This window comes from Salmo salar, chromosome 15 (genome assembly GCF_965601325.2).
Source record: "Salmo salar chromosome 15, fSalSal1, whole genome shotgun sequence".
In the NCBI taxonomy this organism is placed as follows: Eukaryota; Metazoa; Chordata; class Actinopteri; order Salmoniformes; family Salmonidae; genus Salmo; species Salmo salar.
Genome location: NC_138305.1, coordinates 43,341,174 through 43,357,892, shown reverse-complemented (window position 1 = coordinate 43,357,892; position 16,719 = coordinate 43,341,174). Strand labels below are relative to the sequence as shown.

The following is a 16,719-nucleotide window of genomic DNA, read 5'->3' as shown; positions in this document are numbered from 1 at the left end:
TCTTGATTGTGCACAACAAATTTTATGGCAATCCAGCCATTACTTTGAGATATATCTTGTTCTCAGTCTGTTCTCAGCAATACAGAGGCTCTCTGGATGTTTACTTTTTGCCAAAAAATAAATAAATAAAATAAACCGTTAGTTTTATTAGTACATTGCAAATAAAATAGTATATTAATGATGATAGGTTAATAATTGAATATTGAAAAAAAGTTACAGTCACAGGCCCTTAGAATTGTCCTAACCCACCCATACGGCGCCCCTGCCTGTACCTATTGAAATGACAAGTCATTCTTGCAAATGGGCCATTTATAACGGTTTGCATGCATAACATCCGGCACAAAATAACAGCCAGAAAATGCGAATCATGCGAATCATCTTTTCTCTTGTCACATATTCAAATTCCCAAATTAAGTCATGTCATAGCTTGCAATAATTATTATTTTGAGAAAACTTGAATTTTGCTTGTAACATTACAAGTTACTATGATATTCCTTCTTAATTGTCTTGATAACGTTATGGAAAATGGGTTGATTGTATAGATATGGCAACTCCTCTCTTGCTATAAAATGTTTTCAGGTCTTTATAGCAGGTTGTGAGTGGTCATTGTTCTAGAAATTTGAACTTGACCTGGCAACCCTGGTTGGAAACGAAAGTCGGCGGGTGCACAGTGCACTGTTAGGGTAGTGCGCGGGGCAATAGGTCTAGCTGATTGAGTTGCGGCTGTCAGTGAAAAGCGTCTAAAATATGTGTTAAACATAATTTGCTTTGAGTATAATTTCAAATGTTGCATCAAGAAAAAGGGAAGGGGGTGTGGCGAAGATATGTTGCGTCTCTCGAGAATGGATGAATATTTAGGAAAGTGCCCATTTGACAATGTCTGATTTCTGATTGTTTTAACTCACCACATACACCACCATTTTTTTCTTCGCCTCACGCAACTCAACGAAGTCTGTTTTTTCTTTACATGCATTGCAACTGATAGTTCCTCGATATTTGAACAATCTTTCCAACACGCCCAATCACCAAGCCTTGGTGTGAAAGAGCAAAATATATCCCATATATCCAGGGTAAACGTAATTAAAAACAGCTTTCTGTCCCGAACTCACTGGCCCAGGAAACACCGAGGGTCCGGAATAGGCTAGTTGATATTATACAATGTTGCAAGATCGCTAGCGAAAGCTCCGGGACGGACCAAGTGATGGTTTAATAAAATGTTGCACTTCACTAGCAATAGCTGAAGACAGATAGAAAGGGAGCTAGATAGGCAGATTAGAGAGATGAATATGATTGAAAGAACAATAATTTTTATCAGGATATTTTCTACTGTTTTTATCTGTTGGCTTTAGGCCTATTCATTTTACTTGGTTGACGATGGAAGTTGTAGGCCTACTGCGGCATCTCTGAGTTCTATGCTCTCGTTTCTTTAGCCGCCAATGGATCACAGAGTATCCATGTGTCGAAATGACAGAGGCTGGTGCTGACGCCATAATTGAATTTTAACTTTTAGATTTTTATAATTTTAGTTCATATTTTTATGATTAACCACGTGACAATGATTTTGAGAAAGTAAAACGTTATTATTACAAATATTACAACTACAAATATTGAAATTTACATGGTTTTTAGAGTGAAGTACATCGGAAAAAAGCAAAAGAAAACTGCAAGACTGAATAGGAGAAAAAACAAGCAACAAACAAAGAAGATAGGCTTTTGAAAAATAACTATTTTTCATAAAATTGTAGTTATCTTAGCAAGCTGAATTGTTTACCAGTTGCTAAGCAGTTGTTAGGGACTCTTTTGGAAGAAGCTAGCTAGCTAACGAAGAACAACAAAGAATATCTAGTTAACAGAAGAAAAGAAAGAGAAAATCAGGACAGAAGAAAAAGGATATCAAAGTGAAACAGTTCTCTAAAGACACAGGAGACAATAATACAAGAAACAACACTTCTGTAGCTTGTCAACTATGTGTCTGTCTATCCCTGTTCTCTCCTCTCTGCACAGGCCATACAAACGCTTCACACCGCGTGGCCGCTGCCACTCTAACCTGGTGGTCCCAGCGCGCACGACCCACGTGGAGTTCCAGGTCTCCGGCAGCCTCTGGAACTGCCGGTCTGCAGCCAACAAGGCTGAGTTCATCTCAGCCTATGCTACCCTCCAGTCCCTAGACTTCCTTTCGCTGACGGAAACATGGATTACCACAGATAACACTGCTACTCCTACTGCTCTCTCTTCGTCTGCCCACGTTTTCTCGCATACCCCTAGAGCATCGAGCCAGCGGGGTGGTGGCACTGGAATCCTCATCTCTCCCAAGTGGACATTCTCTCTTTCTCCCCTGACCCATCTGTCTATCTCCTCATTTGAAGTCCATGCTGTCACAGTTACCAGCCCTTTCAAGCTTAACATCCTTATGATTTATCGCCCTCCAGGTTCCCTTGGAGAGTTCATCAATGAGCTTGACGCCTTGATAAGTTCCTTTCCTGAGGATGGCTCACCTCTCACAGTTCTGGGTGACTTTAACCTCCCCACGTCTACCTTCGACTCATTCCTCTCTGCCTCCTTCTTTCCACTCCTCTCCTCTTTCGACCTCACCCTCTCACCTTCCCCCCCTACTCACAAGGCAGGCAATACGCTTGACCTCATCTTTACTAGATGCTGTTCTTCCACTAATCTCATTGCAACTCCCCTCCAAATCTCCGACCACTACCTTGTATCCTTTTCCCTCTTGCTCTCATCCAACACTTCTCACTCTGCCCCTACTCGGATGGTATTGCGCCGTCCCAACCTTCGCTCTCTCTCTCCCGCTACTCTCTCCTCTTCCATCCTATCATCTCTTCCCTCTGCTCAAACCTTCTCCAACCTATCTCCTGATTCTGCCTCCTCAACCCTCCTCTCCTCCCTTTCTGCATCCTTTGATTTCCTCTGTCCCCTATCCTCCAGGCCGGCTCGGTCCTCCCCTCCTGCTCCGTGGCTCGACGACTCACTACGAGCTCACAGAACAAGGCTCCGGGCAGCCGAGCGGAAATGGAGGAAAACTCGCCTCCCTGCGGACCTGGCATCCTTTCACTCACTCCTCTCTACATTCTCCTCTTCTGTCTCTGCTGCTAAAGCCACTTTCTACCACTCTAAATTCCAAGCATCTGCCTCTAACCCTAGGAAGCTCTTTGCTACCTTCTCCTCCCTCCTGAATCCTCCTCCCCCTCCCCCCCCCTCCTCCCTCTCTGCGGATGACTTCGTCAACCATTTTGAAAAGAAGGTTGACGATATCCGATCCTCGTTTGCTAAGTCAAACGACACTGCTGGTCCTGCTCACACTGCCCTACCCTGTGCTTTGACCTCTTTCTCCCCTCTCTCTCCAGATGAAATCTCGCGTCTTGTGACGGCCGGCCGCCCAACAACCTGCCCACTTGACCCTATCCCCTCCTCTCTTCTCCAGACCATTTCCGGAGACCTTCTCCCCTTCCTCACCTCGCTCATCAACTCATCCTTGACCGCTGGCTACGTCCCTTCCGTCTTCAAGAGAGCGAGAGTTGCACCCCTTCTGAAAAAACCTACACTCGATCCCTCCGATGTCAACAACTACAGACCAGTATCCCTTCTTTCTTTTCTCTCCAAAACTCTTGAACGTGCCGTCCTTGGCCAGCTCTCCTGCTATCTCTCTCAGAATGACCTTCTTGATCCTAATCAGTCAGGTTTCAAGACTGGGCATTCAACTGAGACTGCTCTTCTCTGTGTCACGGAGGCTCTCCGCACTGCTAAAGCTAACTCTCTCTCCTCTGCTCTCATCCTTCTAGACCTATCTGCTGCCTTTGATACTGTGAACCATCAGATCCTCCTCTCCACCCTCTCCGAGTTGGGCATCTCCGGCGCGGCCCACGCTTGGATTGCGTCCTACCTGACAGGTCGCTCCTACCAGGTGGCGTGGCGAGAATCTGTCTCCGCACCATGCGCTCTCACCACTGTTGTCCCCCAGGGCTCTGTTCTAGGCCCTCTCCTATTCTCGCTATACACCAAGTCACTTGGCTCTGTCATATCCTCACATGGTCTCTCCTATCATTGCTATGCAGACGACACACAATTAATCTTCTCCTTTCCCCCTTCTGATAACCAGGCGGCGAATCGCATCTCTGCATGTCTGTCAGACATATCAGTGTGGATGACGGATCACCAGCTCAAGCTGAACCTCAGCAAGACGGAGCTGCTCTTCCTCCCGGGGAAGGACTGCCCGTTCCATGATCTCGCCATCACGGTTGACAACTCCCTTGTGTCCTCCTCCCAGAGTGCTAAGAACCTTGGCATGATCCTGGACAACACCCTGTCGTTCTCCACTAACATCAAGGCGGTGACCCGATCCTGTAGGTTCATGCTCTACAACATTCGCAGAGTACGACCCTGCCTCACACAGGAAGCGGCGCAGGTCCTAATCCAGGCACTTGTCATCTCCCGTCTGGATTACTGCAACTCGCTGTTGGCTGGGCTCCCTGCCTGTGCCATTAAACCCCTACAACTCATCCAGAACGCCGCAGCCCGTCTGGTGTTCAACCTTCCCAAGTTCTCTCACGTCACCCCGCTCCTCCGCTCTCTCCACTGGCTTCCAGTTGAAGCTCGCATCCGCTACAAGACCATGGTGATTGCCTACGGAGCTGTGAAGGGAACGGCACCTCCATACCTTCAGGCTCTGATCAGGCCCTACACCCAAACAAGGGCACTGCGTTCATCCACCACTGGCCTGCTGGCCCCCCTACCTCTGAGGAAGCACAGTTCCCGCTCAGCCCAGTCAAAACTGTTCTCTGCTCTGGCACCCCAATGGTGGAACAAGCTCCCTCACGACGCCAGGACAGCGGAGTCAATCACCACCTTCCGGAGACACCTGAAACCCCACCTCTTTAAGGAATACCTAGGATAGGATAAAGTAATCCTTCTAACCCCCCCCCCCCCCTTAAAAGATTTAGATGCACTATTGTAAAGTGGTTGTTCCACTGGATATCATAAGGTGAATGCACCATTTTGTAAGTCGCTCTGGATAAGAGCGTCTGCTAAATGACTTAAATGTAAATGTAAATGTAAATTATTGAAATGAAACTGTTCCACGAAAATGTGCATATATACATTACTGGCACGCAGATTTGTAGAAATGGTAGGATAGGTTGTAAGTTTCCACAAACTTGAAACTCACGAGTTGCCTATGGTCGTTACTTTTACAGAAATTAAAAAACAATTGTGAACGCGCAAGTCCAGTTTAAAAACGTGCCCCCTTATTGAAATCAAAGGCCTGTCCAACTGATTCGTTCTGGCGCCGGATCTGGTACAAGTTGTTGCAGAGCATACTTAGGCCTTTGTGGATATGTTGATGCCCATCTCTGGCAAGTCTTCCCTGAGTTTGTTTTGGACTTTGTTCCTCTGTAGTCCATACCGATTCCATTTACACACTCCATCAAGTACGCTGTAAAGACAGAGAATAAGATGTCTCAACAGTAGTAGGTGGGTTGATTGGTTAGTAATCTTTGACTTTTTATTTAGCAAGTTCAGCAGTGTACCAAAAGCCCCTCTTGGGTAGTTAAAAAGCATCATCAGGATTTTACTATCTGAGATGTTTTCATATATGGTCAGTATGGGATTTGATATACCCCATGTGCCTCCCACTGAAGGACTGATTGGACTCTCTTGTTTAGATAATCTGCTTCAACTCTTAGGTTTGTTTACTGACACAGTCCAAACCTCTTACTGGACATTCCACAAAGGTTAGTTAAATATTAACCAAAAATAATGTTGACCAATACAGTCACATGAAAATAATTTGTATTCTAATATTTGTAGTACATGAATGGACATTTTTGTATGGGTTGATACATTTTTCACAAGGGAAAATCTGTAGCTACTCATCAAGAAAAATCAGAAAAACATTAGGACTTGCCTTTCTTTTCATATAGAGAAGTGCTGGTTCTTCTCAGAACAGACTCTATTTTGCCGTTTGCTGGTATTGTCAAACATTCTTGATCCTTTTCAATGTACATGAAGGACCTACCAAGAAACATTCAGAATTCATTTTGACTATGAAATCATTTCCCCCAAATTAATTCATTATCACTATTAATGACCATAAGCATAATGATACCTGCAAGTGAAAGCTGTTTCAATGTTACACTTGACTGCACATTCCAGGACTGTGCCTACTGAGTACTCCCTCTTCACCAAAGAGAGAATCCAGGCGCCCTCTGTTTTTGCATATTCGTCCAGGACAACCGCACTGACTAAAAGGACAAACAGATAACAAATACTGAGTATGACTGAAAAAATTACCGGGCCCTGTTTGCTTACACTTGCTCTGTGATGCAATGCTTAAACCCAATGGTTCCTGGGCTAAACTGCTGTTACAGACCAATAACATAGAGGTTGCAACATGAAGGTCTATTGACAGATGAGTCATTTCTGGAGTGGACATACACTACAGACAAAAAACAAGTTATTTCAAAACAATTTACAAGTAAGAAAAATACATAGAAGCGTTAATGTAATAAACAGTGTTTCAACACTTTACATTGTTCTTATTACTGTGTACCGTGTAACAAGTATTGTAGTTACTCATTCTTCCACTGGAGTGTACTTCCACTACAGCAGTAAACCTGGCCCGAAATAAAGGCTAATAGATAAGTAATTACAATACACTGTACAGTACTAAGAGCAATACATCCAATGTGATTAAACTAACTGCTTCAGTTATAAGGTTTGACAGAAGATAATCTTACAAAATGATTATATTGAAGAACTAAGCACACGTGAAGTAACTTCGTAGACACAGGTACCTAGCAAAGAACTTAAGGGAACAGATAGAAGGACTAATTTCTGAATAAATGTTCAATTTGCAAGTACAAACACTGTGTGGGAATCCTTCAGTTCACTTCAACTTCCAATGCGTAAAATGATGCCAGCTATATCTTACCTGCAGATAAAAGGGTGCCTAGCAAGAACGTTGTTTTGTACAGGTCCATGATGAGCACTGTCAAGCAGCGTATAGAAACTCACCAGTTCAATACTTTTTGTGTCTTTTTAGCCATGTCAGTAAGACAAATAGATTTCACTCGTCAGTCAATCATTGGCCTAACAAGGACATGGAGCAGAGGTCAGGCTGTGTATGTCAATGGGATTTTAATACATTCACATACATAGTTCTTTCTTGATGTATTGTACAGTAGGCTACAGCTACTCCCCACCTCACTCGCCTGATGGTAGAATTTTTCATCCATAACTCCTTTTTATACTTTATGAGGCATTTGTATTCTAATCAATAATGTTTTGTGATGTCACATCACTCTGTATGCATAAACAGACACATCTCAAAAACCTTACTAGAAATGAAAGGCAGAGACAGAAGTGTTGAGTAACATGTTTATGCAATAAATAAAAGTAGATGAAAATGTTTCTGATTTTTTTGTTTCAGAGCAATTTTATGACAAATGATCTGTGCGATGTAGCTCTGTCTAAAATCGATACTAGTGGTTAATTATCAGCTAATAGAGACCCATGTCCTCTTTTGCAAACTTTACAAAACTACCTACTTTTGTTGTAGAGCAATTCACTAAATGACCTCTTTTCAGTTACTTGCAATTTATTTTTGCAAGAATTACAGCAATGGCTCCTTCATTTTGCCTCAGATATGAGTGACAGGTAAGGTCTTCTGAGAGGAGAAATTACGAGATTAGCATACCTGGTGCATGACAGATAAACTCGGCAAAAAAAGAAACATCATCTCGCTGTCAACTGCATTTATTTTCAGCAAACTTAACATGTGTAAATATTTGTATGAACATGACAAGATTCAACAACTGAGACATAAACTGAACAAGTTCCACAGACATGTGACTAACAGAAATGGAATAATGTGTCCCTGAACAAATGGGGGGTCAAAATCAAAAGTAACAGTCAGTATGTGGTGTAGACACCAGCTGCATTAAGTACTGCAGTGCATCTCCTCCTCATGGACTGCACAAGATTAGCCAGTTCTTGATGTGAGATGTTACCCCACTCTTCCACCAAGGCACCTGCAAGTTCCCTGACATTTCTGGGGGGAATGGCCCTAGCCCTCACCCTCCAATCCAACAGGTCCCAGACGTGCTCAATGGGATTGAGATCCGGGCTCTTCGCAGGCCATGGCAGAACACTGACATTCCTGTCATGCAGGAAATCACGCACAGAACGAGCAGTATGCCTGGTGGCATTGTCATGCTGGAGGGTCATGTCAGGATGAGCCTGCAGGAAGGGTAACATGCACAGCGTTGAGATTGCCTGCAATGACAACAAGCTTAGTCCGATGATGCTGTGACACATCGCCCTACACCATGACGGACCCTCCACCTCCAAATCGATCCCGCTCCAGAGTACAGGCCTCGGTGTAACGCTCATTCCTTTGACGACAAACGTGAATCCGACCATCACACCTGGTGAGACAAAACCACGACTCATCAGTGAAGAGCACTTTTTGCCAGTGCTGTCAGGTGCAGCGACAGTTGGTTTGTGCCCATAGGAAACGTTGTTGTCAGTGATGTCTGGTGAGGACCTGCCTTACAATAGGCCTACAAGCCCTCAGTCCAGCCTCACTCAGCCTATTGCGGACAGTCTGAGCACTGATGGAGTGATTGTGCGTCCCTTGTGTAACTCGGGCAGTTGTTGTTGCCATCCTGTACATGTCCCACAGGTGTGATGTTCGGATGTACTGATCCTGTGCAGATGTTGTTACACATGGTCTGCCACTGCGAGGACGATCAGCTGTCCGTCCTGTCTCCCTGAAGCACTGTTTTAGGCTTCTCACAGTACGGACATTGCAATTTATTGCCCTGGCCACATCTGTAGTCCTCATGCCTCCTTGCAGCATGCCTAAGGCACGTTCACGCAGATGAGCAGGGACCCTGGGCATCTTTTTTGTGTGTTTTTCAGAGTCGGTAGATAGGTCTCTTTAGTGTCTTAAGTATTCATAACTGTGACCTTAATTGCCTACCGTCTGTAAGATGTTAGTGTCTTAACGACCGTTCCACGGGTGCATGTTCATTAATTGTTTATGGTTCATTGAACAACCATGGGAAACAGTGTTTAAACCCTTTACAATGAAGATCTGTGAAGTTATTTGGATTTTTATGAATTATCTTTGAATGACAGGATCCTGAAAAAGGGACATTTCTTTTTTTGCTGAGTTTACATATCTCCCTGGCATATCACATAATTTATGCAGCAGCATACAAGACATTTTTGGACTCAGGAAGATGGCGCGGTACTTTTTATGGGCAAAAAATTGTCATCAAATTGTGTTATCAAAGTCTGGCATTCTCTGGATTTATGGTGCATTCAAGACAACTGGGAACTCGGAAAACAACAAGATCGAATCATGATGTCAGTGATCTTCAGGTCGTAGCTCTAGAAAGAGGCCCGAGTTCCCGACTTGGAATTCCGAATTGGATGACCGTTCACAACGTGTTTTCCCAGCTGGAGTTTGTTTTTTAAAGAGATCCCAGTTGTCTTGAACTCAGTGAAGTCTGAGATTTCCAAGTTTCCAGTTGTTATGATCGTGGCAGAAGTCATGCTGGATTGACAGCATGGCCAATGTATTCAACCTTTTCTGGCCCATGACATTTAAATATTTATCCTTTTTAAGCTTGGAAAAGAGACCCTTAAACCCAGACTTGGACCACACAGGCTGGGTTTAAGGCTAGTGATTGCTTTGCAACACTTGCAGTTAGCCACTGATTCTTCCCAAACCACTCATTGTTGAATTAGCGATTTCCAACTTGAGTGATGTTTATGTCTTATGGTCGATGAGCGTCTATACGTTTATCTATAATTTCTCTTCATATGACAAGGATTGAAAAGGATTTGCCAGTAGATTGTCGACTTGATTCATGATGAGATTTTGAAAGTATGATGTTGACATGATCAGTTCAATCAAAGCTACGGTAGATATAATGCAATTTGCCATCATTTTATCTGTGGCCAATGACCTTGAGCCTTTTTGAATGGGCACTTATAATGTAACTCTATGGCAGCACCCAAGGGGCTTGAATTGTCGAGTTCTCCCCGGAGATTTTGCAGTGACATAGTGTCCCCATGAGTGACAGAACACTGAGCCAATCACGGCGCAACTAGAGAACATTACCAACCTCTACGCTTCGTATTTTCCGCTGGCTGCCTCTCTACCACAGAAAGCACTGGGCTAGGCTGAAACACCTGCATTTTGGAGCTGCCTTACTCAAGAAAGCAAAAAAGAGACCATGTTTGTATGCGGCTTTATTAACTCAATGATTATTTTTTTATTTTTTTACATCGCTTGCAAACTGAGGTGTGACATGTATTAATGCCAAATGTACAAACCGGTCGGCCGGGGACAGGAGCGTATTATCGGCTGAGCACATTAAGCCTAGGTGATAGGGGAGATCAAGCGCCACCACTAGCGGCTGCCTAGGCTACAGTATTATGCGTGGGAATACATGGGAAAAGATTTCCAAAATACAATCATTTTCTGGTGTTTTTACAGTCTATTATGTACAACAATGAAAAGCATTTACACATATATACACTGAGTGTACAAAACATTAAGAACACCTGCTCTTTCCATGATAGCCTGACCAGGTGAATCCAGGTGAAACCTATGATCCGATAATTGATGTCACTTGTTAAATCCACTTCAATTAGTGTAGATGACGGGGAGGAGACAGGTTAAAGAAGGATTTTTAAGCCTTCAGACAATTGGGGCATGGATTGTGTATGTGTGCCATTCATTCACATTTACATTTACATTTAAGTCATTTAGCAGACGCTCTTATCCAGAGCGACTTACAAATTGGTGCATTCACCGTATAATATCCAGTGGAACAACCACTTTACAATAGTGCATCTAAATCTTTTAAGGGGGGGGGTTAGAAGGATTACTTTATCCTATCCCAGGTATTCCTTGAAGAGGTGGGGTTTCAGGTGTCTCTGGAAGGTGGTGATTGACTCCGCTGTCCTGGCGTCGTGAGGGAGCTTGTTCCACCATTGGGGTGCCAGAGCAGCGAACAGTTTTGACTGGGCTGAGCGGGAACTGTGCTTCCTCAGAGGTAGGGAGGCGAGCAGGACAGAGGTGGATGAACGGAGTGCCCTTGTTTGGGTGTAGGGCCTGATCAGAGCCTGAAGGTACGGAGGTGCCGTTCCCCTCACAGCTCCGTAGGCAAGCACCATGGTCTTGTAGCGGATGCGAGCTTCGACTGGAAGCCAGTGGAGAGAGCGGAGGAGCGGGGTGACGTGAGAGAACTTGGGAAGGTTGAACACCAGACGGGCTGCGGCGTTCTGGATGAGTTGTAGGGGTTTAATGGCACAGGCAGGGAGCCCAGCCAACAGCGAGTTGCAATAATCCAAACGGGAGATGACAAGTGCCTGGATTAGGACCTGCGCCGCTTCCTGTGTGAGGCAGGGTCGTACTCTGCGAATGTTGTAGAGCATGAACCTACAGGATCGGGTCACCGCCTTGATGTTGGTGGAGAACGACAGGGTGTTGTCCAGGGTCACGCCAAGGCTCTTAGCACTCTGGGAGGAGGACACAAGGGAGTTGTCAACCGTGATGGCGAGATCATGGAACGGGCAGTCCTTCCCCGGGAGGAAGAGCAGCTCCGTCTTGCCGAGGTTCAGCTTGAGGTGGTGATCCGTCATCCACACTGATATGTCTGCCAGACATGCAGAGATGCGATTCGCCACCTGGTTGTCAGAAGGGGGAAAGGAGAAGATTAATTGCGTGTCATCTGCATAGCAATGATATGAGAGACCATGTGAGGATATGACAGAGCCAAGTGACTTGGTGTATAGCGAGAATAGGAGTGGGCCAAGAACAGAGCCCTGGGGGACACCAGTGGTGAGAGCACGTGGTGCGGAGACAGATTCTCGCCACGCCACCTGGTAGGAGCGACCTGTCAGGTAGGACGCAATCCAAGCGTGGGCGGCGCCGGAGATGCCCAGCTCGGAGAGGGTGGAGAGGAGGATCTGATGGTTCACGGTATCAAAGGCAGCAGATAGGTCTAGAAGGATGAGAGCAGAGGAGAGAGAGTTAGCTTTAGCAGTGCGGAGAGCCTCCGTGACACAGAGAAGAGCAGTCTCAGTTGAATGCCCAGTCTTGAAACCTGACTGATTAGGATCAAGAAGGTCATTCTGAGAGAGATAGCAAGAGAGCTGGCCAAGGACGGCGCGTTCAAGAGTTTTGGAGAGAAAGGAAAGAAGGGATACTGGTCTGTAGTTGTTGACATCGGAGGGATCGAGTGTAGGTTTTTTCAGAAGGGGTGCGACTCTCGCTCTCTTGAAGACGGAAGGGACGTAGCCAGCGGTCAAGGATGAGTTGATGAGCGAGGTGAGGTAGGGGAGAAGGTCTCCGGAAATAGTCTGGAGAAGAGAGGAGGGGATAGGGTCAAGTGGGCAGGTTGTTGGGCGACCGGCCGTCACAAGACGCGAGATTTCATCTGGAGAGAGAGGGGAGAAAGAGGTCAAAGCACAGGGTAGGGCAGTGTGAGCAGGACCAGCAGTGTCGTTTGACTTAGCAAACGAGGATCGGATGTCGTCAACCTTCTTTTCAAAATGGTTGACGAAGTCATCCGCAGAGAGGGAGGAGGGGGGGGGGAGGGGGAGGAGGATTCAGGAGGGAGGAGAAGGTAGCAAAGAGCTTCCTAGGGTTAGAGGCAGATGCTTGGAGTTTAGAGTGGTAGAAAGTGGCTTTAGCAGCAGAGACAGAAGAGGAAAATGTAGAGAGGAGGGAGTGAAAGGATGCCAGGTCCGCAGGGAGGCGAGTTTTCCTCCATTTCCGCTCGGCTGCCCGGAGCCCTGTTCTGTGAGCTCGCAGTGAGTCGTCGAGCCACGGAGCAGGAGGGGAGGACCGAGCCGGCCTGGAGGATAGGGGACAGAGGAAATCAAAGGATGCAGAGAGGGAGGAGAGGAGGGTTGAGGAGGCAGAATCAGGAGATAGGTTGGAGAAGGTTTGAGCAGAGGGAAGAGATGATAGGATGGAAGAGGAGAGAGTAGCGGGAGAGAGAGAGCGAAGGTTGGGACGGCGCAATACCATCCGAGTAGGGGCAGAGTGAGAAGTGTTGGATGAGAGCGAGAGGGAAAAGGATACAAGGTAGTGGTCGGAGACTTGGAGGGGAGTTGCAATGAGATTAGTGGAAGAACAGCATCTAGTAAAGATGAGGTCAAGCGTATTGCCTGCCTTGTGAGTAGGGGGGGAAGGTGAGAGGGTGAGGTCGAAAGAGGAGAGGAGTGGAAAGAAGGAGGCAGAGAGGAATGAGTCGAAGGTAGACGTGGGGAGGTTAAAGTCACCCAGAACTGTGAGAGGTGAGCCATCCTCAGGAAAGGAACTTATCAAGGCGTCAAGCTCATTGATGAACTCTCCAAGGGAACCTGGAGGGCGATAAATCATAAGGATGTTAAGCTTGAAAGGGCTGGTAACTGTGACAGCATGGAATTCAAATGAGGAGATAGACAGATGGGTCAGGGGAGAAAGAGAGAATGTCCACTTGGGAGAGATGAGGATTCCAGTGCCACCACCCCGCTGGCTCGATGCTCTAGGGGTATGCGAGAACACGTAGTCAGACGAGGAGAGAGCAGTAGGAGTAGCAGTGTTACCTGTGGTAATCCATGTTTCCGTCAGCGCCAGGAAGTCTAGGGACTGGAGGGTAGCATAGGCTGAGATGAACTCAGCCTTGTTGGCCGCAGACCGGCAGTTCCAGAGGCTGCCGGAGACCTGGAACTCCACGTGGGTCGTGCGCGCTGGGACCACCAGGTTAGAGTGGCAGCGGCCACGCGGTGTGGAGCGTTTGTATGGCCTGTGCAGAGGAGAGAGAACAGGGATAGACAGACACATAGTAGACAAGCTACAGAAGAGGCTACGCTAATGCAAATGAGATTGGAATGACAAGTGGACTACAGGTCTCGAATGTTCAGGAAGTTAAGCTTACGTTGCAAAAATCTTATTGACTAAAATGATACAGTACTGCTGGCTGGTGGAGTAGGCTAGCTAGCAGTGGCTGCGTTGTTGACTTTGAACATGTAGCTGGCTAGGTAACCTCGGTAGTTTCAGTACTACACCTTGTCATGATACAAAGCAACTTTGTAGCTAGCTAGCTAACATAACACTAATCAAGACGTTCCTTGTAGTGTATTTTAGTTTCAACAATGCTGCTCGTCGGTAATAGTTGGCTGGGTTAGGAAAAATGGCGTCGCGGGGGACGGAAATAGCTGGCTAGCTAACCTCGATGGCTGGCTAGCTAACAATTATCAAGCTATGACAAAGACAACTAAGTAGCTAGCTAGGTAACACTGCACTAGTCAAATCGTTCCGTTGTACAGTACATTCAGAGGGTGAATGGGCAAAACAAAATTTTTAAGTGCCTTTGAACGGGGTACAGTAGTAGGTCTGTTTGACACCAGTTTGTGTCAAGAACTTCAACACTCCTGGGAGGTGTACTTAATGTTTTGTTCACTCAGAGTATATATAGAATTTATTTGTTGTATTTTTTTTTGCTCAGAAAACTGGGGGGCAATTAAGATCACCAGAGGACCAAATTTGTCTCACATGCCGCCAGTTGGGGAACCCTGATGTAGGCTATCTCGCTCCCGGACAAGTTAAACACCTTCTTCGCCCGCTTTGAGGATAACCCAGTGCCACTGACACGGCCCGCTCCCAAGGACTGTGGGCAGTAGTGGTTGAAGTACTAATAACAACAATAGCAACACCCATTTTATGGATCATAACTTGAGAGTAATATTTATTTGACCCAGACAATTAGTAACAACAGAGTCATTATGAGCTTTTTAACATGAAGGATGACATCACAGGTGAAAGAAACCAGATGACTGATGATAACAGTAACAAGTAGTGAATCATAGTCTGGTTTGGCGAACTAACATGAATGTCTCATCTTGAGAACAAATAGTCATAATGCAGTAATAAAACATGTCCTCTATTTGAGAAAAGCATTCTACTATGCTACACTGTAATAGAAAACTGTAATTTGTCCTTTAACATATATGTCACAGTGTCTGATAAGAGAATTATCTAATAAAGGTAAATTAATCAATAAACCATGATGAATTATTAGTCATACAGCATGGTTAATGAATAATCAAGGTAATGGTCAATGTAGGGATCGATTGGTCTGATTAGTTCCGGAAAGTCCAGGAACCACTGGAGAGGGAAAGAAATGGGTGTATGCAATTAGTATAGAGAGCTAGAGAAGCAGATGGTCAAGGGAGTAAAACTTCAGAGAGTTCCTAACCTTGAAGGAAAGGAACAGGCTGAGCCAGAAGGTGATAAACAGTGTGAGAAGTTTATGGGGGTTGCAGGTCACCAACAGATTGTGTGTAAATGCATGTGCGTAAGTAAGCAAGAACTATATAATGACTGTTTTGTTATCCTGACGGCAGAACGTTCTCTGAATAAAGCTACAGAAACCTTTTGCAGAAAGCTGAGTCCTTGCCTAATTATTTTAACCCATTGTCTTACAAACCTTGGGCATTAGTCAAGGCGAATTGATTATTGATTGTTATCATCAAGATATAAAATTCCTTTAACAATTGGTCCTTCGAGCCGGATCTCAAAAACTGCCGCTGTCGTTCCAAGGAGACACCAAAACCGTGCACGGGCGGATGAAAAATCCGTAAATCAAAGACCTGGCCCTTTACTGTGGGTTCTTTACAGGCCGGTGGCAAACTGGTACGCGACAGAGGTGGTGACGAGATTCAACGAACATTGAAAAACTCAGCTGCAAATAACAAGGTTAGCCTGTTAGGGCTAGGGGGCAGTATTGACACGGCCGGATAAAAAACGTACCCGATTTAATCTGGTTACTATTCCTGCCCAGTAACTAGAATATGCATATAATTATTGGCTTTGGATAGAAAACACCCTAAAGTTTCTAAAACTGTTTGAATGGTGTCTGTGAGTATAACAGAACTCATATGGCAGGCCAAAACCTGAGAAGATTCCATGCAGGAAGTGGCCTGTCTGACAAGTTGTTGTTCATCTTGGCTCTTTTTATTGAAGACTGAGGATCTTTGCTATAACGTGACACTTCCTACGGCTCCCATAGGCTCTCAGAGCCCGGGAAAAAGCTGAATGATATCGAGGCAGCCTCTGGCTGAAACACATTATCGCGTTTGGCAAGTGGCCGATCAGAGTACTATGGGCTTAGGCGCGTGCACGAGTCGACCCCGTGCTTTATTTTCTTTCCTCTTTTTACCTAAACGCAGATTCCCGGTCGTAATATTATCGCTTTTTTACGAGAAAAATGGCATAAAAATTGATTTTAAACAGCGGTTGGCATGCTTCGAGGTACGGTAATGGAATATTTACAATTTTTTGTCATGAAATGCGCCATGCTCGTCACCCTTATTTACACTTTCGGATAGTGTCTTGAACGCACGAACAAAACGCCGCTATTTGGATATAACGATGGATTATTTTGGACCAAACCAACATTTGTTATTGAAGTAGCAGTCCTGGGAGTGCATTCTGACGAAGAACATCAAAGGTAATCAAACTTTTGTAATAGTAAATCGGAGTTTGGTCAGGGCTAAACTTGGTGGGTGTCTAAATGGCTAGCCTTGATGGCTGGGCTATCTACTGAGAATATTGCAAAATGTGCTTTCACCGAAAAGCTATTTTAAAATCGGACACCTCGATTGCACAAAGGTGTTCTGTATCTATAATTCTTAAAATAA

The 16,719-nt window shown here is 45.3% G+C and overlaps 1 protein-coding gene across 1 annotated transcript in view; it reads right to left on the bottom strand.

Moving 5' to 3' along the window:
- LOC106571394 (plasminogen) overlaps positions 1 to 7,097 on the bottom strand; it is a 28,482-nt gene extending 21,385 nt beyond the window's left edge. The window contains exons 1-4 of the mRNA XM_014144436.3: positions 6,941 to 7,097; positions 6,116 to 6,251; positions 5,915 to 6,021; positions 5,329 to 5,443 (exon numbers count right to left, since the gene is read on the bottom strand). Coding sequence (XP_013999911.1) covers positions 5,329 to 5,443; positions 5,915 to 6,021; positions 6,116 to 6,251; positions 6,941 to 6,989 — 407 coding nt within the window. The 5' untranslated portion in view covers positions 6,990 to 7,097. The remainder of the gene's footprint in view (positions 1 to 5,328; positions 5,444 to 5,914; positions 6,022 to 6,115; positions 6,252 to 6,940) is intronic.
- Positions 7,098 to 16,719: the final 9,622 nt, after the last annotated feature.